Source organism: Rhinoderma darwinii, chromosome 13, assembly GCF_050947455.1.
Source record: "Rhinoderma darwinii isolate aRhiDar2 chromosome 13, aRhiDar2.hap1, whole genome shotgun sequence".
Taxonomy (NCBI): domain Eukaryota; kingdom Metazoa; phylum Chordata; class Amphibia; order Anura; family Rhinodermatidae; genus Rhinoderma; species Rhinoderma darwinii.
Window position 1 is genome coordinate 63,316,268 of NC_134699.1, and position 24,873 is coordinate 63,341,140.

The 24,873-nt window shown below is 41.5% G+C and overlaps 2 protein-coding genes across 7 annotated transcripts in view; both read left to right on the forward strand.

Moving 5' to 3' along the window:
• Positions 1-15,836, forward strand: part of NDEL1 (nudE neurodevelopment protein 1 like 1) — a 97,221-nt gene extending 81,385 nt beyond the window's left edge. For 3 of the 6 annotated variants that reach the window (XM_075846183.1, XM_075846182.1, XM_075846181.1), the window contains exons 2-10: positions 1,553-1,650; positions 3,289-3,442; positions 4,120-4,268; positions 5,151-5,287; positions 5,781-5,954; positions 8,865-8,956; positions 9,250-9,407; positions 10,610-10,644; positions 11,924-12,389. In XM_075846183.1, coding sequence (XP_075702298.1) covers positions 1,565-1,650; positions 3,289-3,442; positions 4,120-4,268; positions 5,151-5,287; positions 5,781-5,954; positions 8,865-8,956; positions 9,250-9,407; positions 10,610-10,644; positions 11,924-12,027 — 1,089 coding nt within the window. In that variant the 5' untranslated portion in view covers positions 1,553-1,564 and the 3' untranslated portion in view covers positions 12,028-12,389. Of the gene's footprint in view, positions 1-1,552; positions 1,651-3,288; positions 3,443-4,119; positions 4,269-5,150; positions 5,288-5,780; positions 5,955-8,864; positions 8,957-9,249; positions 9,408-10,609; positions 10,645-11,923; positions 12,390-13,717 lie in introns of those variants that run through there. The other 3 variants (XM_075846180.1, XM_075846185.1, XM_075846184.1) reach the window with 3 other exon arrangements.
• A 1,528-nt stretch (positions 15,837-17,364) lies between these two features.
• MYH10 (myosin heavy chain 10) overlaps positions 17,365-24,873 on the forward strand; it is a 153,959-nt gene continuing 146,450 nt past the window's right edge. Inside the window, exon 1 of the mRNA XM_075847010.1 lies at positions 17,365-17,447. The gene's annotated coding sequence lies outside the window, so the exon portion shown is untranslated. The remainder of the gene's footprint in view (positions 17,448-24,873) is intronic.

Genomic DNA, 24,873 nt, shown 5'->3' on the forward strand with positions numbered 1-24,873 from the left:
GCGTTTCAACACAGGACATGTGTCTTCGTCAGGCCAAGGAAGACACATGTCCTGTGTAGTAGCGCTCCCCTGTATATCCATACATTTTTTCCAATTTTACTATAATAGGCTGTGACAGGATTCCTGCACAGGCTTTACTGATGACGTCACTGCATCGCGCCGGCCTACACAAGGGTCCTGTCACTGCGTCTTATAGGCTGCAGGCCCAATGTGTTTGAGGAGCTCTGTTCTTCATGTGAACGGGGCTACTATGTGTACAAGATTTAAAAAATAAAATAAAATTGTTTGGGGAAGGTGCTATCTAGGGGGGGCACTGTGTGTGGCACTTTCTAGGGGGGGGGCACTGTGTGTGGCACTTTCTAGGTGGGGGCACACTGTGGCACTTTCTAGGGGGGGCACCGTGTGTGGCACTTTCTAGGAGGGCACCGTGGGTGGCACTTTCTAGGGGGGGGCACTGTGTGTGGCACTTTCTAGGGGGCAATGTGTGTCAGCCGGCGGGCAGGAGGCACTCCTAAGTTGCTCTGACTCTTCTTCATGTGCCCTGTGCCAGCTTTAAAGAGGCCCTGTCACCACATTATAAGTGTCCTGTCTCCTACATAAATATCGGCGCTATATTGTAGGTGACAGTAATGCTTTTTATTTAGAAAAACAATCTATTTTTAGCTTTATGCTAATTAGTTTCTTAATGCCCAACTGGGCGTGTTTTACTTTTAGACCAAGTGGGCGTTGTACAGAGGAGTGTATGACGCTGACCAATCAGTGACCAATCAGCGTCATACACTTCTCTCCATTCATTTACACAGCACTAGCGATATATCTATATCACTATGTGCAGCCTCATACACAAACACTAACATTACTGCAGTGTCCTGACAATGAATATACATTACCTCCAGCCAGGACGTGATATGTATTCAGAATCCTGTCACTTCTGTTGCGTTTGTGTGAGATTTACAGCAAATCACGCGTAATCTCGCGAGATTACGCTGTAAACTGTCATTTAAAACGAGATTACACTTGCCTTGCTGGAAATCTCACAGAAAAGATTCAGAAGTGTCAGGATTCTGATTACACATCACGTCCAGGCTGGAGGTAATGTCTATTCATTGTCAGGACTGTAATGTTATAGTGTATTAATGTGGCTGCACATAGCGATATAACTATATCGCTATGTGCAGTGTAAATGAATGGAGAGGAGTGCATGACACTGATTGATCACTGATTGGTCAGCGTCATACACTCCTCTGTATAACGCCCACTTGGGCATTAAGAATCTAGTTAGCATAAATCTAAATATCGCTCAAAGTGGTAAAAATAGATTGTTTTTCTAAATAAAAAGCATTACTGTCACTTATAATAGGGCACTTATAATGTGGTGACAGTCTCTTTAAGGCTTCCTGTTAAATCCCTCATTAACGGAAAGAAACAAAACTTTATTTCCACACGGAAGTGCCTCTTGTACTGTATCTTCATGGGGGTTCAGATGTTGTGCCGTGTCCATACACTTCTACTCCTCCAGTAAATACAGCATCTTCTTCTTCCTCCTCCTTAGATTTCCCTAAACATGGACAATGAAGAAGTCCCGGAGTTCATGAGCCCGAAGGAAGAAATTGTCTATTGGAGAGAATTATCGAAGACGTATAAACAGAGGTAAGTGGAGCCTGACCCGATATTCTTCACTGTCAGGACGCTGGGCATTGAAGGGGTTAAACCCATTGGGTCAAGACTCAATCAGTCGGTATCTGCAGAGAAAGCTGCGGGCAGCTGCATACACCGATCAGCCATAACATTAGACCACTGACAGGTGAAGTGAATAACGACCTGGCTACATTGGCGCCTGACAAGGAGGGGGGGATAGATGAGGCAGCGAGTGATCAGTCAGATCTTGAAGTTGATGTTGGAAGCAGGAAAAACGGAGAGGCGTGAGAATCTGAGCGACTATCACAGGGGGCAAATTGTTTTTAGACGACTGGGTCGGAACATCTCCAGAGCGGCCGGTCTTGTGGTGTGATCCCGGTATATAATGGTTAGTACTGCCAAATCTGGTCCAAGTGAGGACAAGCGGTGACAGTGTCATGGGTGCCTAAGGTTCATTGGAAGTGAAAGCTAGCCCGTCTGGTCCGATCCCACAGAAGAGCTACTGTAGCAAGACTTGCTGATAAATTCACTGCTGACTATGATCGTAAGATGTCAGAACACGCAGAGCATCGCAGCTTGCTATGTATGGGGCTGTGTAGTCGCAGACCGGTCAGAGTGCCCTGCCGAAAGCACCTACAATGGGCACGAGAGCGTCACAGCTGGAGCAATGGAAGAAGTGGTCTTGTCTGATGAATCACGTTTTCTGTGGACGGCCGGGCGCGTTGCTTACCTGGTGATGTGGTTACAGCAGGATGCATTATGGGAAGAAGACGAGCCGGCGGGGGCAGTTTGATGCTCTGGACAATGTTCTGTTGGGTAACCTTGGATCATAACATTCATGTAGATGTGACATGTACCACCTACCTAAACTGATCAAGTCCCACCTCCATGGCAGCGGTATTAGATAGTGGCAGTGCCCTCTTTCACCAGGATAATGCCCCCGCCACACTGCAAACATTATACTGGAATGGTCTGAGGAACACGACAAAGAGTTCAAGGTGATGACTTGTCTCCAAATTCCCAGATGTCAGATCGATTATCTGCGAGACGTGCTGAAGAACAAGTCCGATCCAGGGAAGTCGCACCTCACAACTTACAGGACGTAAAGGATCTGCTGCCAACGTCTTGTACCAGATACCACAGGAACCTTCAGAGGTCTTGTATAGTCCATGCCACGATGGGTCAGAGCTGCACGGGCGGCACGAGGCTTTAATGTTATGGCTGATCGATATATTGCATGACTCTGCTCTGGCTAATAGATTGGGGTTCCCGATTTAAGTCAATGGGGAAAACCACCACCAAAATGCCAGGGATTGCTGCATTTTAAAAACACTGGGATTCCCTCAAAAGTTCCCAGTATAGATTTGTATTCACTCATCCTTAAAGGGGGTTGTATGAGACTAGAATAAAAGATCTGCTTTGTTTCTAGAAACAGTGCCTCCCTTGTTCATGGCTGTGTCTGGTATTGCAGCATTCAAGTAAATGGGGCTGAGCTGCAATACCAGACCCAGCCCATGTCAGAGGGGCCTCGTTTCCTTACCTGTAACTAAAGACAACAGAAGGACGCGCTGTGTCAAGCTGGCCGAAACATTTCCCATCTTTATAGAGAAGTTAATTTTTTTTTAAATTTCATTTCCTTTTAACCCTTAGTTACCAGGAAGCACGCGACGAGTTGGTGGAGTTTCAAGAAGGGAGCCGAGAGTTGGAGGCCGAGCTAGAGACTCAGCTGGTGCAGGCCGAGCAGAGGAGCAGAGATTTGCTAGCAGATAACCAAAGACTTAAATACGAGGTCGAATCATTAAAGGTAAAGGGATATCAATAGACATTGGCACCACATGCACCTACAATAGGTATGGCGGGTGGGTCTCACTTGTGTACTTTTCTCCAGTACGGTCGGTACGCGGGGGTATTGTGGGCGGGACTTTTACCCACCAGGAGGGAGGTGTGATGTTCTACGCTGCCCATTCATGGTAGATTCTTTTCAGTACCTGCCATAAAGTGTGACTAAACGTTTTAAAAACTTTTGACATATCATAGTGACATGTCAAGTTTTGATCGTTGGGGGGGCCGAGCACTGAGACCCCTACCGATCGCTAAAACGAAGCAGGAGAAGCACCCAGGTGAGCGCTGTGCCGCTTCGTTTCTGATCGGCTTTCCTGAGAGCGGCGTATGGGCTCAATAGAAAGTCATGGGTAAAGCCATTCAGAAATGAAGCGGCACAGCCATCACCCGGGCACTTCTGCCGCTTCGTTTTAGCGATCGGTGGGGATCTCAGTGCTCGGACCCCTACCATCAAAACTTGTGACATGTCACTTTAATATGTTAAATGTTTAGTTACCCTTTTGAGGCTTTCTATGGTCCATATAGAAGAAGTCTCTAAAACGGGGGTCTATAACTGCAGGCTGTCAGGGCATGCTGGTAGTATTGGATAGTTTGGAGACCCCTTCTCTAAACTAAAAAGCATCCCTTCCCATTTCACAGGAGAAACTTGAGCATCAGTACGCACAAAGCTACAAGCAGGTGTCTCTCTTGGAGGACGAGCTGAGTCGCGCCCGCAGCATCAAGGACCAGCTTCACAAGTACGTCAGGGAGCTGGAACAGGCCAACGACGACTTGGAAAGGGCGAAACGGTGAGTGGCACACTTGGGCTGAATGACCGGGAATGAGTAAATATGGCGGCTTCCCTCAGAGTGCCTTCAAAAGTGTTCGGGTGTCCTTGGCTGCTGCACATAAGGAGTCAGGGGAGGGAGGTTTGACAGGCAGAGTTTTCCAGGCCCTCTCCTCGGACTCTGATTGCCACTTCAGGGGGCAGTTTAGTGCGTCTCCCATCGTGCTTACTCCTCCTTCCTGTCCGGTCGGTGGCAGGGTGCGACCCAAATTGGCTCATGAAAGCCGAGATAACCTCAGTGCACCTCCGCGCTGTGATAATGAGGTGGAACGAAATGAGGCGTCGGATGCAGTTAATGACTCTTGTAAAGAGGACAAAGGACAGGGGCTGAATGTCGTCGTTAACACTTTAACTGCCACCCCATGTTATTGATTGGGTCAGCACCTATAAGAGGGGTTAAACAGGTTTTCACACCAAAAACATCTCCATTCAGAACACAGCTGATCACCGTGGAGCCCGCACCCCATACCCCCGACAATCAGTCCAGGCCAGAAATGTAGTATTTTTGGAGCTGGAGTGGGGAACCTCCTCTATGAAAGGGTATATGGACAGGGGTTGTCTTCATCAGAATATATCCTTTTAGATTTCACACCCTTGTTCACAACACTGCTGTAAAGCAATTCTCAACCATATGTGACCTCTGCTATCATTGCTCTGCTGCTCACCAGGGTTACTTGGCTCGCTACAGACTAAATACTGCAACAAAACCGACTCTAATACTGCCTGAAATGTCAGGAGACGTCTCGTCGGTCGGTCCAGACGCAAGCGGAGAGGCTGCCGCTCCTTTATAGTGACACTTTGTGCTGACGACGTCTATTTTCTCTTCCCCTCCCCCGGTCTGCAGGGCTACAATCGTGTCTCTGGAAGACTTTGAGCAGCGGTTGAATCAGGCCATCGAGAGGAACGCGTTCTTAGAGAGTGAACTGGACGAGAAGGAGTCATTGTTGGTGTCTGTGCAGAGATTAAAGGATGAGGCACGAGGTATGCTTTTATTTTTGGCTCGTCATTGTTCTTCCGCCGCGGACACACTGCTCTTTATGTGAACGTTTGCCCGTACACGCCCAGACGTGTTAACAAGCTTCCTTACTAAATATAGCCGTACAAAGGGAAACATCCTATCCAGACAACACAGGGCTCCGTGTCTACAAAAGACTCATGTAACCGACCTTCATCTTTATTTAACAACCCCCCCTCCCCATACAACATGTGGTGAATGTTACTGAGGACCTGTCGCCTCCCCTGCGTCTTTGCATTTGGATGTCCCTCCGTTATTCCTCCTGGAAATGTATAAAGGACGCCTCTGTGCGTCAGGCGGCTCACACCCTGACGGGACTTCATAGAAGCGGATTATTTGGGTTCTATAGGAACATTTTACCAGATGGCTCTTTACGTCCTGTAACCTCTGTCAGTGTTTCCTCTTATTAGTGAGTGTGATCTGCACATATTTCAGCTTTTTCTTTTTTTCCTTTGGTAGATTTACGGCAGGAACTGGCAGTCCGTGAAAGACAAACTGACGGAACAAGAAAATCCGCCCCCAGCTCCCCGACTTTAGACTGCGAGAAGATAGACTCTGCCGTACAAGCATCACTCTCTCTACCTGCCACCCCTGTGGGCAAAATCTCAGACAATGGCTTCACCTCTCCGAAAGGTAGGTATCCTTATCTATCTATCTATCTATCTGTCTATCTATCTCTCTCGGATCTATCTCTCTCTCTCGGATCTATCTCTCTCTCTCGGATCTATCTCTCTCTCTCGGATCTATCTCTCTCTCTCGGATCTATCTCTCTCTCTCGGATCTATCTCTCTCTCTCGGATCTCTCTCGGATCTATCTATCTCGGATCTATCTATCTCTCTCGGATCTATCTATCTCTCTCGGATCTATCTCTCTCTCTCGGATCTCTCTCGGATCTATCTCGGATCTATCTATCTATCTCGGATCTATCTATCTCTCTCGGATCTATCTCTCTCGGATCTATCTATCTCGGATCTATCTATCTCTCTCGGATCTATCTATCTCTCTCGGATCTATCTCTCTCTCTCGGATCTCTCTCGGATCTCTCTCGGATCTCTCTCGGATCTCTCTCGGATCTATCTCGGATCTATCTCGGATCTATCTCGGATCTATCTCGGATCTATCTCGGATCTATCTCGGATCTATCTCGGATCTATCTCGGATCTATCTCGGATCTATCTCGGATCTATCTCGGATCTATCTCGGATCTATCTCGGATCTATCTCGGATCTATCTCGGATCTCTCTCGGATCTCTCTCGGATCTCTCTCGGATCTCTCTCGGATCTCTCTCGGATCTCTCTCGGATCTCTCTCGGATCTCTCTCGGATCTCTCTCGGATCTCTCTCGGATCTCTCTCGGATCTCTCTCGGATCTCTCTCGGATCTCTCTCGGATCTCTCTCGGATCTCTCTCGGATCTCTCTCGGATCTCTCTCGGATCTCTCTCGGATCTCTCTCGGATCTCTCTCGGATCTCTCTCGGATCTCTCTCGGATCTCTCTCGGATCTATCTATCTCTCTCGGATCTCTCTCGGATCTATCTATCTCTCTCGGATCTCTCTCGGATCTATCTATCTCTCTCGGATCTATCTCGGATCTATCTATCTCTCTCGGATCTATCTCGGATCTATCTATCTCTCTCGGATCTATCTCGGATCTATCTATCTCTCTCGGATCTATCTCGGATCTATCTATCTCTCTCGGATCTATCTCGGATCTATCTATCTCTCTCGGATCTATCTCGGATCTATCTATCTCTCTCGGATCTATCTCGGATCTATCTATCTCTCTCGGATCTATCTATCTCTCTCGGATCTATCTCGGATCTATCTATCTCTCTCGGATCTATCTATCTCTCTCGGATCTATCTCGGATCTATCTATCTCTCTCGGATCTATCTATCTCTCTCGGATCTATCTCGGATCTATCTATCTCTCTCGGATCTATCTCGGATCTATCTATCTCTCTCGGATCTATCTATCTCTCTCGGATCTATCTATCTCTCTCGGATCTATCTCGGATCTATCTATCTCTCTCGGATCTATCTATCTCTCTCGGATCTATCTATCTCTCTCGGATCTATCTATCTCTCTCGGATCTATCTATCTCTCTCGGATCTATCTATCTCTCTCGGATCTATCTATCTCTCTCGGATCTATCTCGGATCTATCTATCTCTCTCGGATCTATCTATCTCTCTCGGATCTATCTATCTCTCTCGGATCTATCTATCTCTCTCGGATCTATCTATCTCTCTCGGATCTCTCTCGGATCTATCTATCTCTCTCGGATCTATCTCGGATCTATCTATCTCTCTCGGATCTATCTCGGATCTATCTATTTCTCTCGGATCTATCTGGATCTCTCCTAGAGGACATGTCTCTACCTCTAGATAGTCTAAATTACTTCTTTAGTCTGGTCACCTATGGCATGGAGGAGCGAGAACCTGCTGCCATAACTAAGGTTCTTGCATCACGTTTGGCGTATACGCTGGAAAAAACTGCGGTATGCACCAAACGTAAAGGCCCAACATACGCCACTGTATGCCATACGTCGTATAATACTCCCAGCGCATACACTAATACTAACCCAATTTATATAATCTCCAGATATTTCATCACCCAATGTGCAAAAGGTTGATGTCACTGTAATGGTTCTTCTTTGGCACCTCATACTAGTCCTCAGCAAGTTTTTTTTCATTTTGGATACCAAACATGAAGGGATTGTTATCTATAGATGTTTGGTAGAGACAGGCGCCGTCTCTCTTGATGCCCAGGGTCTTATAGTTCTCCGATAACCGGTCCTATCCTATTCATTTCATATAGTGGTTGCAGCCCGTAGATCCCAAAAACGTTTTTAGCTTTAAAGGGGTTGTTGAGGATTAACATGGCTGGATTCTTCCAGAAACAGCGCCACACCTGTCAATGGGCTGTATCTGGTATTACAGCTCCACTCCATTCATGTGAAACTGAGGGGTAATGCCACACACAATCCATGGACAGGTGTAGCGTGGGTATGTGCCATGAATGTCTGACTGCTGGGAATCCGTTCATCGCTAGAACAAAGTGGCAGCAGCGTCAGTATTGCACCATGCCACTTTGTTGGTTGGGGGGGGGTCACAATAGTCAGACCCCCGCTGATCAGACATTGATAGCATATCCTACCCTTTTACCTTTACGCAGTGGATTTTGCCAATGAATGCAATTTACATGCGTTTCATGCAGATTTTAGTATTTCACTACGCATTTCAAAGGGTGAAATGCGTGTGAAAATCCAGCGACAGAATTGACATGCTGCGGATTAAAAAATCTGCACTGATTTTTTTCCCGCTACATGTGGATGGGGTTTTTAAAACTCTATCCACATGGATTGTGCTTTAAATTGCTTCGGATTTTTAGTACACAATCTGCCGCGTGTGAATTAACCCCTAATTTCCAGTGAGACGTTACGATTTATGTCGTCGGTTCTGCTAAGAAGTGTTTGGATTTTCCGTGATGAACCAGTGCCGAATTATATGTGATTGTTTTTTTTCTATGGCCTCCTCATAGGTATACCAAATGGATTTGGTACCACCCCGCTAACTCCCTCCGCCAGGATCTCTGCTCTAAACATTGTAGGGGACCTCTTAAGAAAAGTGGGTGTAAGTATTCTGCATTTTACCTTTTTAATTTTTCTTTCGCTACCCATAAAATGGCCGTCTCCGATGCGTGTAGACAGGTAGCTCAGCCAAGGGGGTACTCCGCTTTGGACAACCCCAACGGGTTAGAAGGACTCAATGACAATAAACTGATCACAAGGCGATCAGCTGTAATCTGTGATTAAACCTGGCAATAAGTGTTTACTTTCCCTGCAGTGCCACCACAGGGCACATTAAGAATTACACATTTACATCAAGGGGTTGTCTGTGTAACTCGTACGTTTACTTTTTTTCAGGCCTTAGAGTCCAAGCTTGCAGCGTGCAGGAACTTTGCCAAGGATCAGGCTTCACGAAAATCCTATGTCCCTGGCAGCTTAAACAGCAGCAGTAGCAGCATATTAAACAGCGGCACAAAGTTCTCCCATCCAGCGCACACAACGTACTTCGATAAAGGGTGAGTGTTCACGTTATGGGGATAATGATACAGTAACGTGCCTGTCGATAAAGTGTATGATTAATATTTGCCCGGATGAACCACTAGCTGCGTCTGCACAGAGTCGTTTAGAATTTTCTATGATTTAGACTTCCTCTTAAAGGGGAACTCCAGCAAAAATGGACTCTTTACTTACTATTCGTTTTGGCTCCATTTAAAATACAGACCGCTGCTTAGAAATAGGGAGAAGTGACCACTCTAGATCTGATTGTCCTATAGCATGGTCAGTCCGATGTAGGTCGCACATAACAAGCGCATACACTTTTGCATATTCCACACAAACAAAAAATGGCCGACAGGCTTTAGTGCTGGGGTGATTATAGGGAAGTAAAGGGGTTCTCCAGGCATTTTATATTGACGGCCTATCCTTAGGATAGGTCATCAATATCTGATCGATGGAGGTCCGACACCCGGTACCGCCGCTGATCATCTGATTGATTGGGGCCATAGCGTTCGTCACCGTGGCCTTTTCCCAGTTTACTGGCACAGCACCGTACACTTCTGTAGCGACTGTGCCTGGGATTGAAGTTTTGGTCCCATTCAAGTGATTCGGTCGGAACTGTAATCCCAGGCACAGACAGTCACTACGGATGTATACGGTGCTGTGCCTGGTAAACACTGAAGAGGCTGTGGCGACTAACGCGGCCCTTCAGTCAGCCAGGAGTCGGACTCACACCGATCTGATAAGGATAGGCCATCAGTATAAAATGCCCGGAGAACCCCTTTAACTTAGTTTGCATAGGTGGGGACACCTAACCCTGTGAGCCCTTCAGCAGTTCACACCTGCGATTCCCCATCCAGGTGCCATGTGCCTGTGTTGATCATTGGATCTCATTGTTTCCCGTGCTGGTTATAGCTGGGATGCCAAGCAGGAAATCTCTCGTTGTTACCTAAAGATTCCCTAAAACAACCTTTGAAAGGGGGTTGTCAAGAACTAGACATTCCCTTTAATACAAGAAATACAGATCCTGTATTCTTGGCTTTGCTGGGCGATCACAGTGGAACAGGAAAGGTTTATTTCTTCTGGTCGGTACTCATCCGGCCTGCGGGTTAAGTGGCATTGGGCAAAGTGTCCTGGCACTCAGGTAAGTAGCTGTCAGGTGCTTTTGTGCAGAGTATGAACTGCGTCAAGATGGTTGGAGTAATCTGTTTTTCTTTTCTAGGCAGGAAAAGGTCATATTCCCCACGTTGTTTATGGGTAATTGAACATAGTGATAAGGCTGCATGCTGATGTTTACCTCTGGGTGCCGCGCTATATTAACTCTTTCCAGACTAACTGCATGGGGGCGGCTCTTTCAAGACCATAAACCTATGGGTACTATTACGGCTTATGATGGACGCCAGGGGTGCTACTGATCGAGGCTGCGTCCAATAATAATTTGGGTGTGGTTGTAATGTTAATTTGAGGAAATTAAATAGTGGGTGTTTTGTGTTCTGTGCATGAGGAAAATTGTATGAAACAGCATGGTACTGGTTAACTAAGCTTTTACTACAGTTCTTTTGTACTTTCTCTAGTCACATCCAGAGCTGCATTCACCATTCTACTGGCTGTTGTCATCACTGTGCTAACACACACCATCGAACAGCTAGACTCTAGAACTATTCCAGACAGTGTCTGTACCAGCAGGGGGCCTCAGTGGGATTTGAGGCCCAGCAGCTGGAGAGGTAACAAGAAATCGAATGCTGCTCTGGATGTGAATGGAGTAGTTATGGTATAACTGCGATCAGTACAAGATAAGGGAGGGGATTTGCAGCGGGTGCGTTCATACAGTCTGCGAGATCAGAAAACTTTCAGAAATCTGAACATTTATCAGCGGCGTCCACTAGTGAATGCGCGGAGAAAGGCTTCCGTTGATGCTTCGTTAATTTTGCAAATTTAAAGGGGCACTCTGAAGCTGCTTTTTTTTAAGCTAACCCATCAAATCAAGGGCCCTGTCCAGCGCAGGGATGTCTATTCCAAACAGTGGATGTCAATGAGAGCAAGGGACTTGGCATACGTGGAAGTATTGCAGTCTGTGTAGTGCGCCCCCTGTGGTAGTTATCTGCCTGGAGGACCCACCGTCTGAATTTTTTTCTTTCTGGATTCTCAAACTTAATACATATTTAAGCAGTTTATCATTCCTGCTGACGCTCGGCACCCAGCATCGTTCTGTCTTGTTTTAGCGTCCACCTCCCTTCCTGCGTGTACTGAGTGTCCTATATTTTTCTGCCAATAGCCCCCAGGGTGCTTGTCACGCAGGTCTGTACTTATGTATATAAATAACTATGAATGCTTTCCTATGGACGGACAGCCTCTGATCTTTAGTGTCTTTATAACCGAGTGCATGCATGATAACGGGCCCTGTACCCTACTGGTGGATCGGAGAGGTGCACAGAGCGGAATAACAGCGTATCCACCGGTGACTGTGGCTCTGCTGGCATTCGGGTCGACGTGTACATGATATACATCACTCTGACGCATGACTTTATTTACATAGTGGATTGTTACAGAAGACAAGCCATGAGATCCCTGGAGCAGCCTTACCCTGTGTTATACCCATTACCCTCAAGGATGATAAACGGAACGTACATAGCGTTTTAGGAAAGGGTATGTCCACGCATTCAATGCAGCGGTTTTTCCTTTTTTTGGGAATTGGACGATAACACATTGGTATAGAAGAGTGCATGTAGACTGCCAGCTCTGTGGTCTAGTAAGATTAGAAAGCCGGGTCTGCTTCTTTTTCATTGAAACAGCGCCCCTCTTGTCCAATGGATGTGTCTGGTATTGCAGTATTCAAGTGATTGTGGCTGAGATGCAATACCGCACACAGCCTGTGAACAAGAGGGGCGCTGTAATCTGGCCGTAGGCAACCAGTGTTGAGATATTTCCTATGAGTAGCTTAAGTGTTGGGAAAAAACGGATTAAAACGGAGCTGGTTTTAGACGTGGGCATGCCAATAACGTGGGTACCAGCTTTTTGGCCACGTGTGTGTGTGTGTGTACGTGTGTGTGTGTGTGTATATATATATATATATATATATATATATATATATACACATACATACACACACAGCTGTAGGCTCTGGTACATATGAGAGGTCATGTACTATCCCCACAGTTCTCGTCCTCTCCGTTTTAATAGGATTATCAGGCCTGAGAATCGAGTGCCGTGCTTCCAATGTGACGGTAACGCCAAGTCTTCTGTACATGGGAGACAGCTGGCCGCTGGGGTCAGACTCCCTCACTTGGTTTATCCCCTTTAAGATTACATAATTGTCTTAGGTAAACACATTGCGGTGTTGCATGGCCTCAGGAAAAGGCTGAAGAAAAAGTCTTAAGGGCTCAGTATGTGCGTCTGTGGCTCGGCATGTGTGTGTCTGCATGCGTGTGTACACAACTATTTGGTTTCACCCATTTGGAGAATTTGACTTTTTAACTTGATCAAAAAGAGACTCGGCAGTCAATGGAACGAATAGGAGGAATCTTCCTGCAGTACCACTTTTCACCACTTACTGCAACAAGCACTTACAATAGGTGACAATGCAACAGCGCCCCCCAATTATATCTTTACAGTGAAAAATCTTAATGGTTTTTATTTTTCTTATAGGAATTCTAGCTTAGTGGTTAGGATGAAATATTCAAGGACCTGGTATAGATTAATACGCCATTCCTGCCCACTCTTCTGTGACCTCCTTCTAACCAAGCACAACCCCTGTTCTGTGTTGACCGTATACAAGCGCTGACCCCAGGACACACACTCCCCTCGCTCCACTCCTGTGACGTCGCTCAGTGGCTATAAGTGGTTGCGGCCATTTATAACTTGCATCTGTGCCCCCGTCCCCCCCTTTTGTATGTGTTGTGCAGAAAGCTCTGTTTCGATGAAGGTGCAGAACTCCCGCCAGCAATGCTATATTGGGTGCTATGATTTGTGCAGGTGGCATCATCGTATATCGAGGCTGGTAAGATCGGGGTGAAGCAAATCTGTTCTGTATACCTCTTTCCAGAACGGAGTTGGATCTACTCCTTTCTGCACAGCTCCATGGACCCAGGTTTAGAACATTTAGTAGCTATGACATAACCAGTGCTGTACGGGGGCTGACTGACTTTGAGCAGACATTTCAGTCCTTCCAGAACCGGTGTAAATGGTGATTTATGTTTTATTCAGTCTTTTCATTGGTGTAGATCCTCTTAAATTAAGTTTGGCTTTTTATTGGAGGCGGTAACAGAATTGATTTGTTCTCCGCAAAGTGACGTTTCTCAGTGTATTAATAGTCCATCTTTTCTATCTGCAGGACAATGAACGGATACGACCCCCCGGGAATACTAGGATCACGGCCCGCGTCTCCTCCCGGACTGCTCCCTCTCAGTGTATGAGCACAGGAACCCCCGAGAACAGACTCTTAACTTTCACTCTTTCACGGTTTTTCCGAAAAGAACAAAAAAAACGCTTCACTTTAACCTGTTCATTGCCTTTCGGAGGGAGGCAACGCTGCTCCCACCGGGGACAGGAAAAGGGTCCAGCTATATTTACTTGAGCTGGAATTGAGGCTGCGCAATATACTGTATGCCGCCGCCATTTTGGATGCTTCGTAACCACTGGGACACGGCTTCTGCGACTTCTTCCTTCTCGTGTCTCGGTTTGCTGTACTGCTGTGAAATGGCTGTGGAGAATCGGCGCAATCACTCATAAGCTTCAAATAAGTATGTACTCTCCTCACACTTTGCCCTCCGAGGCTTTAAGACGCAGCAGGTGAAGACGTTGGACGGTTGTTGGGGTCTCACACCTGCTAAGGATGCAACAGGCGCTGGGTTTTCCGATCCAAAGCCTCAGAAACTCCCCTCCCCCACACCATCTCTGATCTGTATTACAGGGTTGCAGCTCGGCTTGTGTCAATCAGAATGTTTTTCTTCGTTTTTCGTCCCCTTCTCACCCCTTTTTTTTAAACAGTGTTGACAATGTAATGTCTATGGGGGCACCAACAGGGCTGTGTTGCATTTGGGGAAAAAAAAAACCGATAAATCTCCAGCCCCACTCCCGTTGTTTTGTGCCTCTATTCTTGTGGATGCCTAATATGCAACACCTGCCCTGATATGTACATAGATGTTACACCGAATTGTGCCCACTCGCTTCCAAAAAAAAAAAAGCCTCCCGAACAAGTAGCGCAGGGTTAGAACGCTGATATCGCTATAGCGCCATCACATGGATGTTATACTGTATTTCCATCAATATTAATGCTTTCGATAGTCATATTGTCGGTGACATATAATATTGAGTGAATTTGCTTTTACTTGTAGAATCTTGCGTTACGTCACAATTTATACTCCAGTCACATCCAGAGCTGCATTTAAAATTCTAATAAAGTTCTGTTGGCTTTCCGGCTGTAGGTTTTTACATCTCGTTGCTGTGGTGCATAAGTGACCCCACACTATTGGATGGTGCTAGGTGGGTGTTAGTTTCAAGTGGAAGCCAGCAAAATGCAGCTCTGGGTGTGAATGGAGTAAAAAACGACCCGATGTAAAGAAAGCAAAGTATCTGCAAAGTTACTCGGCAATATATGTGATTCTGGACTATACAATGATGGTCAAAAGTGGAGCCACCCTTGATGTCATCAATATGGCCACTTCCACGCAGCGATTTCCAGGGTATTGATGATTTATCTGATTGGTTATATGCTCTATGACAACTCCCACCTGGAGATGTCCTATATTGGTCCGTCTGCGCCTGCATAGGACAACACAGTGACACTTCAACATGCCTTCCTGTAAGTAGGACGTATTCTAAGACCAAGTCGTTGACATAAGTGACCGAAAGCCCTATATTGTACGGTGGCTTGTAGGGGTCAAAAAGGATGCTTTGCAGGTTCTTTGTTACCATGGCAACCTGTAAACAAAATAGAGCCATCACTTCTTTTCTTCCATTTACAAATTAGACCGTAGATAATGAGCACTTTCAGGCCCAGCCCCCTCCCCTCACCCCGACTGATATGGGCACCGATCGGTTTGATAAACGGGTACTTTTCTCGCTCTCTTGGAACGTCCCCGCGCATTTATTTTAAAGCACACTTAATTTTAGCCTAGCCCCAGACTCTCTTTTCCCCCGTCCCGCTCCTGTTGTTCTTATCGTTAACGTTGTGATATGACTGTTTACATTTTTTTTTTGGTTCGTTTTTATTGTATATAGATTTGTAAACATAATATTTTTTTGCCCTAGATATTTGTACATAACTTGGGCTACGTAGTTATATATTTATTGAAGATTCTATACGGCATGTTCGGCAAGGACGGAGGGCGAGGGTTTGTCACAGGCGCAGAAAATAATATCGGAACCTGTCTGTGACCACTAACGGTTTGTGACTGTCTGAAACGGTGGCAATTTTAGAAGGGAATAAAAACCAATGTACAAAAAAAAAATGGTGTCTGATTATTGGAGTGGGGGTGGGGAGAGGGATTCTAAATGCCAGGATGAAGTCGGAAGGTCACCGGATAAAAGGCCAAGACCACGCCGGGACTGCAGTTGCCCATCAGGGTGAAAAGTTGGTACATACTCCATTGCATTACTGCCCCCAATGGATCACACTCGGGTTGCCCAGGCCTATGTGGACCTTTTATGGGGCATAATGTGAAGATTTCTACTACTTCTTCCTTGTGGGACGACGATCTTGAAGAATGGCCCAGTAATCCGCTATACAGTTAAGACCGAAACATTGAAGCCGTAGACTGGAACGGATGGTCCTGCTATAAGGGCGTTAAATTAGGCTGGGCGTATTACGGACGCAAGCACTGGCAGACCCTGGAACCCGAACTAACATCAAAGGGGGTCTATAAGGCCAAGATGGCTGTGATCATTTATGGTGCACACTCAGAGGTCCCCCAATCTGGATTCGATACCCTAATTAATGAGTATGATGCTGTACAGTGGCACCACATGGCAGCGCGTTTAATGCCACCTGTTTGGTAATACAGAACCGTAATGACTCGGCCCTTTGCACGTCCTTTATCCAGTTATGTCTCAGGGGGATGTGGGCATTGGACAAGTTGGATTTTAACCAGTCTGACTCGGTTTCCTCTCAAATAAGCGGTGCCAAGGGTGTGTGCTGGCAGCTACTTATCACTACTCCCACCGTAGGAATACATTACTAATTAGCCAACCCCAAGGGGCATGTTTACATTGGGGCCAGGGGAGGTTTCTGGGCAGCTGGACATGATTAGGACAAGTTTTCAACCCTCTGGGTAGCAGCAAAGATGTTTCCATTCACTAACAGCAAGCAGAGATCTAAATAGTAAGAAGCTGACAAACAGGAAATAAATTGTACATTCACCTTTGCTGGAGAAAGCACGTTAACAAGTCGCAACAAGCGGGCACGCTAAGGCGCAAGGTTTTTATAAAATCCCATTCACTAGAGCAGTGTCTCCGACCCGCAGCTCTCCCGGTGCTTGGAAACTACAACTCCTAGCGTGCTGGAAGGTGTAGTTTCACAACCGCTCGAGACCACCGCACTAAAGAATAACATGTCAGCTGCAGTAACTTATTATTTTACACCTGGACCCCTTACTAAACCGAACTTTGATCTCCTATGGGTTCAATAGAACAGGGGGGGGGGGGTTGAGTGTTGCGGCCATTGCATGGCCCTTAAAAAAAGGAGGGGGGAGGACGCAGACTTGTGCTAAACTATAAGGTAGCAATAAAGATTGATCAAAATTAGCACTGGCAAAGTAAAGAAGTTGCCCATAACTACCAATCACATTTCATCTCTCATATCTTTAGCTAGTGTCTAAAACATGAAAGCAGCGAGCTGATTGGTTGCTATGGCCAATGCACAGAAAATGAAAGCTGTGAGCTGATGGGTTGCTATGGTCCATGTGCACAGAAGCTGCACTATGATTGGTTAACATCTCCACCTTCCCTCTGCTCTAGTTATTAGACATGAGGTCCATTTTGTCCACCTGAGGCCTGGCACCTGAGAGGAATTCCCTCATGAACTGCAGCCTGTGTGGTCTGGACACAACCTGAGGAAAAGCAAGGTAAGGGGCCGACACGTCGCAGACAAACACAGTGACCTGTCATGGGATTAATGTCAATGTGTCCGCCATATTGTTATTCTAAGCCTTCAGGCCCTCACTGCTGCTTGTGTCCGCCATTTTGTTTTTTCTCTGAGGAAATTACTAGGGTAATGAGTTTACCGGCGTGTTGTACGGCTGCGTGTTTTTGCTATTTTTTCCTATCTGAGCTATAGTATTTATAATTTCTAATATACTTTGCTGTTCAAGATCACTGCTTGCTGTCAGTGAATGAGACCATTCTTGTTTATATCCACACGTTGAAAACTGTTATAAACCTAATACTTCTCACAGCTGAGGTTTTGTTACAATTGTATCCAGTCTAGACAATCGTTTGTTATCAGCACAAATCCACTATGCTGATAGTTTGTTACAATGTATCAGTCTGGAGTCTAGGCTGTTTAGCTAAAAATGCATATTAATACAGAAAGTGCCATGTCTGTTGTAAAACTACTACTCCCAACATGCCATGACAGCCGCCAGCTGGAGAGACACTGGTTAAAGATGGCTGCCCTACATGAACAAACCAGTAACCCAGTTCAATAACAAACTCGGCTCTGCTACATCTGTATGTACAAAGTGATGTCTTACTATCAGTCCTCCATGCTGATTCTCTTTTGAAAGGCTTGTTGTGAGCGGACAATGGTCCAGTGTGTGGGACGAGGCTCACGGCTATTCATGTCTGCCAGATGCTGGAGATGTGAGAACCCCGTGTCCTCCAGAGTCCCCACATCTCTAATGGATCCCAGTAATGAGAGGCCTATTGTCTACATGTGGAGATACAGTGCCCTCTACATCATTGTCACTACTCCAGGCCTCACATTACCTCATCTACAGGGACCGATGCTCCCTACATGTGGATCACATTATTGTGTATATAGGAGGCCGTATTAACCTACGCCAGTCTAAGAATCTCCCAGATTTCCTGCGGTCTGGAAAGACCAAAGTAAATTAAAGAAGAACCCGACCTAGAAGACCTCCTTATAGTCTTGTGTGTATATAGGAGCAGTATTATAGAAGTTATATTCTTGTATATAGGAGCAGTATTATAGTAGTTATATTCTTGTATATAGGGGGAGTATTATAGTAGTTATATTCTTGTATATAGGGGTAGTATTATAGTAGTTATATTCTTGTATATAGGAGCAGTATTATAGTAGTTATATTCTTGTATATAGGAGCAGTATTATAGTAGTTATATTCTTGTATATAGGGAGCAGTATTATAGGAGTTATATTCTTGTATATAGGGTCAGTATTATAGTAGTTATATTCTTGTATATAGGGGCAGTATTATAGTAGTTATATTCTTGTATATAGGAGCAGTATTATAGTAGTTATATTCTTGTATATAGGGGCAGTATTATAGTAGTTATATTCTTGTATATAGGAGCAGTATTATAGTAGTTATATTCTTGTATATAGGGGGCAGTATTATAGTAGTTATATTCTTGTATATAGAGGCAGTATTATAGTAGTTATATTCTTGTATATAGGGGGAGTATTATAGTAGTTATATTCTTGTATATAGGAGCAGTATTATAGTAGTTATATTCTTGTATATAGGAGCAGTATTATAGTAGTTATATTCTTGTATATAGGGGCAGTATTATAGTAGTTATATTCTTGTATATAGAGGGCAGTATTATAGTAGTTATATTCTTGTATATAGGGGCAGTATATAGTAGTTATATTCTTGTATATAGGGAGCAGTATTATAGTAGTTATATTCTTGTATATAGGAGCAGCATTATAGTAGTTATATTCTTGTATATAGGAGGCAGTATTATAGTAGTTATATTCTTGTATATAGGGGCAGTATTATAGGAGTTATATTCTTGTATATAGGACGCAGTATTATAGTAGTTATATTCTTGTATATAGGGGCAGTATTATAGGAGTTATATTCTTGTATATAGGGGCAGTATTATAGTATTTATATTCTTGTATATAGGAGCAGTATTATAGTAGTTATATTCTTGTATATAGGAGCAGTATTATAGTAGTTATATTCTTGTATATAGGAGGCAGTATTATAGGAGTTATATTCTTGTATATAGGGGGCAGTATTATAGTATTTATATTCTTGTATATAGGAGCAGTATTATAGTAGTTATATTCTTGTATATAGGACGCAGTATTATAGTAGTTATATTCTTGTATATAGGAGCAGCATTATAGTAGTTATATTCTTGTATATAGGGGCAGTATTATAGTAGTTATATTCTTGTATATAGGAGCAGTATTATAGTAGTTATATTCTTGTATATAGGGGCAGTATTATAGGAGTTATATTCTTGTATATAGGACGCAGTATTATAGTAGTTATATTCTTGTATATAGGGGCAGTATTATAGGAGTTATATTCTTGTATATAGGGGCAGTATTATAGTAGTTATATTCTTGTAAATAGAGGGCAGTATTATAGTAGTTATATTCTTGTATATAGGGGCAGTATATAGTAGTTATATTCTTGTATATAGGGAGCAGTATTATAGTAGTTATATTCTTGTATATAGGAGCAGCATTATAGTAGTTATATTCTTGTATATAGGAGGCAGTATTATAGTAGTTATATTCTTGTATATAGGGGCAGTATTATAGGAGTTATATTCTTGTATATAGGACGCAGTATTATAGTAGTTATATTCTTGTATATAGGGGCAGTATTATAGGAGTTATATTCTTGTATATAGGGGCAGTATTATAGTATTTATATTCTTGTATATAGGAGCAGTATTATAGTAGTTATATTCTTGTATATAGGAGCAGTATTATAGTAGTTATATTCTTGTATATAGGAGGCAGTATTATAGGAGTTATATTCTTGTATATAGGGGGCAGTATTATAGTATTTATATTCTTGTATATAGGAGCAGTATTATAGTAGTTATATTCTTGTATATAGGACGCAGTATTATAGTAGTTATATTCTTGTATATAGGAGCAGCATTATAGTAGTTATATTCTTGTATATAGGGGGCAGTATTATAGTAGTTATATTCTTGTATATAGGAGCAGTATTATAGTAGTTATATTCTTGTATATAGGGGCAGTATTATAGGAGTTATATTCTTGTATATAGGACGCAGTATTATAGTAGTTATATTCTTGTATATAGGGGCAGTATTATAGGAGTTATATTCTTGTATATAGGGGCAGTATTATAGTATTTATATTCTTGTATATAGGAGCAGTATTATAGTAGTTATATTCTTGTATATAGGAGCAGTATTATAGTAGTTATATTCTTGTATATAGGAGGCAGTATTATAGGAGTTATATTCTTGTATATAGGGGGCAGTATTATAGTATTTATATTCTTGTATATAGGAGCAGTATTATAGTAGTTATATTCTTGTATATAGGAGCAGTATTATAGTAGTTATATTCTTGTATATAGGGGCAGTATTATAGAAGTTATATTCTTGTATATAGGGGCAGTATTATAGTAGTTATATTCTTGTATATAGGGGCAGTATTATAGTATTTATATTCTTGTATATAGGAGCAGTATTATAGTAGTTCTATTCTAGTATATAGGAGCAGTATTATAGTAGTTCTATTGTAGTATATAGGAGCAGTATTATAGTAGTTATATTCTTGTATATAGGGGCAGTATTATAGAAGTTATATTCTTGTATATAGGGGCAGTAAGTATTATAGTAGTTATATTCTTGTATATAGGGGCAGTAAGTATTATAGTAGTTATATTCTTGTATATAGGAGCAGTATTATAGTAGTTATAGTCTTGTATATAGGGGCAGTATTATAGTAGTTATATTCTTGTATATAGGGGCAGTATTATAGTAGTTATATTCTTGTATATAGGGCACAGTATTATAGTAGTTATATTCTTGTATATAGGGCACAGTATTATAGTAGTTATATTCTTGTATATAGGGGCAGTATTATAGTAGTTATATTCTTGTATATAGGAGCAGTATTATAGAAGTTATATTCTTGTATATAGGGGCAGTATTATAGTAGTTATATTCTTGTATATAGGGGCAGTATTATAGGAGTTATATTCTTGTATATAGGGGGCAGTATTATAGTATTTATATTCTTGTATATAGGAGCAGTATTATAGTAGTTATATTCTTGTATATAGGAGCAGTATTATAGTAGTTATATTCTTGTATATAGGAGGCAGTATTATAGGAGTTATATTCTTGTATATAGGGGGCAGTATTATAGTAGTTATATTCTTGTAAATAGAGGGCAGTATTATAGTAGTTATATTCTTGTATATAGAGGCAGTATTATAGTAGTTATATTCTTGTATATAGGGGCAGTATTATAGTAGTTATATTCTTGTATATAGGGGCAGTATTATAGTAGTTATAGTCTTGTATATAGGGGCAGTATATAGTAGTTATATTCTTGTATATAGGGAGCAGTATTATAGGAGTTATATTCTTGTATATAGGAGCAGTATTATAGTAGTTATATTCCTGTATATAGGAGCAGCATTATAGTAGTTATATTCTTGTATATAGGAGCAGCATTATAGTAGTTATATTCTTGTATATAGGAGGCAGTATTATAGTAGTTATATTCTTGTATATAGGGGCAGTATTATGGGAGTTATATTCTTGTATATAGGACACAGTATTATAGGAGTTATATTCTTGTATATAGGGGCAGTATTATAGGAGTTATATTCTTGTATATAGGGGCAGTATTATAGTATTTATATTCTTGTATATAGGAGCAGTATTATAGTAGTTATATTCTTGTATATAGGAGCAGTATTATAGTAGTTATATTCTTGTATATAGGAGGCAGTATTATAGGAGTTATATTCTTGTATATAGGGGGCAGTATTATAGTATTTATATTCTTGTATATAGGAGCAGTATTATAGTAGTTATATTCTTGTATATAGGAGCAGTATTATAGTAGTTATATTCTTGTATATAGGGGCAGTATTATAGAAGTTATATTCTTGTATATAGGGGCAGTATTATAGTAGTTATATTCTTGTATATAGGGGCAGTATTATAGTATTTATATTCTTGTATATAGGAGCAGTATTATAGTAGTTATATTCTAGTATATAGGAGCAGTATTATAGTAGTTATATTCTTGTATATAGGGGCAGTATTATAGAAGTTATATTCTTGTATATAGGGGCAGTAAGTATTATAGTAGTTATATTCTTGTATATAGGGGCAGTAAGTATTATAGTAGTTATATTCTTGTATATAGGAGCAGTATTATAGTAGTTATAGTCTTGTATATAGGGGCAGTATTATAGTAGTTATATTCTTGTATATAGGGCACAGTATTATAGTAGTTATATACTTGTATATAGGAGGCAGTATTATAGTAGTTATATTATTGTATATAGGAGCAGTATTATAGTAGTTATATTCTTGTATATAGGGGGCAGTATTATAGTAGTTATATTCTTGTATATAGGAGCAGTATTATAGAAGTTATATTCTTGTATATAGGGGCAGTATTATAGTAGTTATATTCTTGTATATAGGGGCAGTATTATAGTAGTTATATTCTTGTATATAGGGCACAGTATTATAGTAGTTATATTCTTGTATATAGGGGCAGTATTATAGTAGTTATATTCTTGTATATAGGAGCAGTATTATAGAAGTTATATTCTTGTATATAGGGGCAGTATTATAGTAGTTATATTCTTGTATATAGGGGCAGTATTATAGGAGTTATATTCTTGTATATAGGGGGCAGTATTATAGTATTTATATTCTTGTATATAGGAGCAGTATTATAGTAGTTATATTCTTGTATATAGGAGCAGTATTATAGTAGTTATATTCTTGTATATAGGAGGCAGTATTATAGGAGTTATATTCTTGTATATAGGGGCAGTATATAGTAGTTATATTCTTGTATATAGGGAGCAGTATTATAGGAGTTATATTCTTGTATATAGGAGCAGTATTATAGTAGTTATATTCCTGTATATAGGAGCAGTATTATAGTAGTTATATTCTTGTATATAGGAGCAGCATTATAGAAGTTATATTCTTGTATATAGGAGCAGTAAGTATTATAGTAGTTATATTCTTGTATATAGGGGCAGTAAGTATTATAGTAGTTATATTCTTGTATATAGGAGCAGTATTATAGTAGTTATATTCTTGTATATAGGGGCAGTATTATAGTAGTTATATTCCTGTATATAGGGCACAGTATTATAGTAGTTATATTCTTGTATATAGGAGGCAGTATTATAGTAGTTATATTCTTGTATATAGGGGGCAGTATTATAGTAGTTGTATTCTTGTATATAGGAGCAGTATTATAGAAGTTATATTCTTGTATATAGGGGCAGTATTATAGTAGTTATATTCTTGTATATAGGGGCAGTATTTTAGTATTTTTATTCTTGTATATAGGAGCAGTATTCTAGTAGTTATATTCTAGTATATAGGAGCAGTATTATAGTAGTTATATTCTTGTATATAGGGGCAGTATTATAGAAGTTATATTCTTGTATATAGGGGCAGTAAGTATTATAGTAGTTATATTCTTGTATATAGGGGCAGTAAGTATTATAGTAGTTATATTCTTGTATATAGGAGCAGTATTATAGTAGTTATAGTCTTGTATATAGGGTCAGTATTATAGTAGTTATATTCTTGTATATAGGGGCAGTATTATAGTAGTTATATTCTTGTATATAGGGCACAGTATTATAGTAGTTATATTCTTGTATATAGGAGGCAGTATTATAGTAGTTATATTATTGTATATAGGGGGCAGTATTATAGTAGTTATATTCTTGTATATAGGAGCAGTATTATAGAAGTTATATTCTTGTACATAGGGGCAGTATTATAGTAGTTATATTCTTGTATATAGGGGCAGTATTATAGTAGTTATATTCTTGTATATAGGGCACAGTATTATAGTAGTTATATTCTTGTATATAGGGGCAGTATTATAGTAGTTATATTCTTGTATATAGGAGCAGTATTATAGAAGTTATATTCTTGTATATAGGGGCAGTATTATAGTAGTTATATTCTTGTATATAGGGGCAGTATTATAGGAGTTATATTCTTGTATATAGGGGGCAGTATTATAGTATTTATATTCTTGTATATAGGAGCAGTATTATAGTAGTTATATTCTTGTATATAGGAGCAGTATTATAGTAGTTATATTCTTGTATATAGGAGGCAGTATTATAGGAGTTATATTCTTGTATATAGGGGGCAGTATTATAGTAGTTATATTCTTGTAAATAGAGGGCAGTATTATAGTAGTTATATTCTTGTATATAGAGGCAGTATTATAGTAGTTATATTCTTGTATATAGGGGCAGTATTATAGTAGTTATATTCTTGTATATAGGGGCAGTATTATAGTAGTTATATTCTTGTATATAGGGGCAGTAT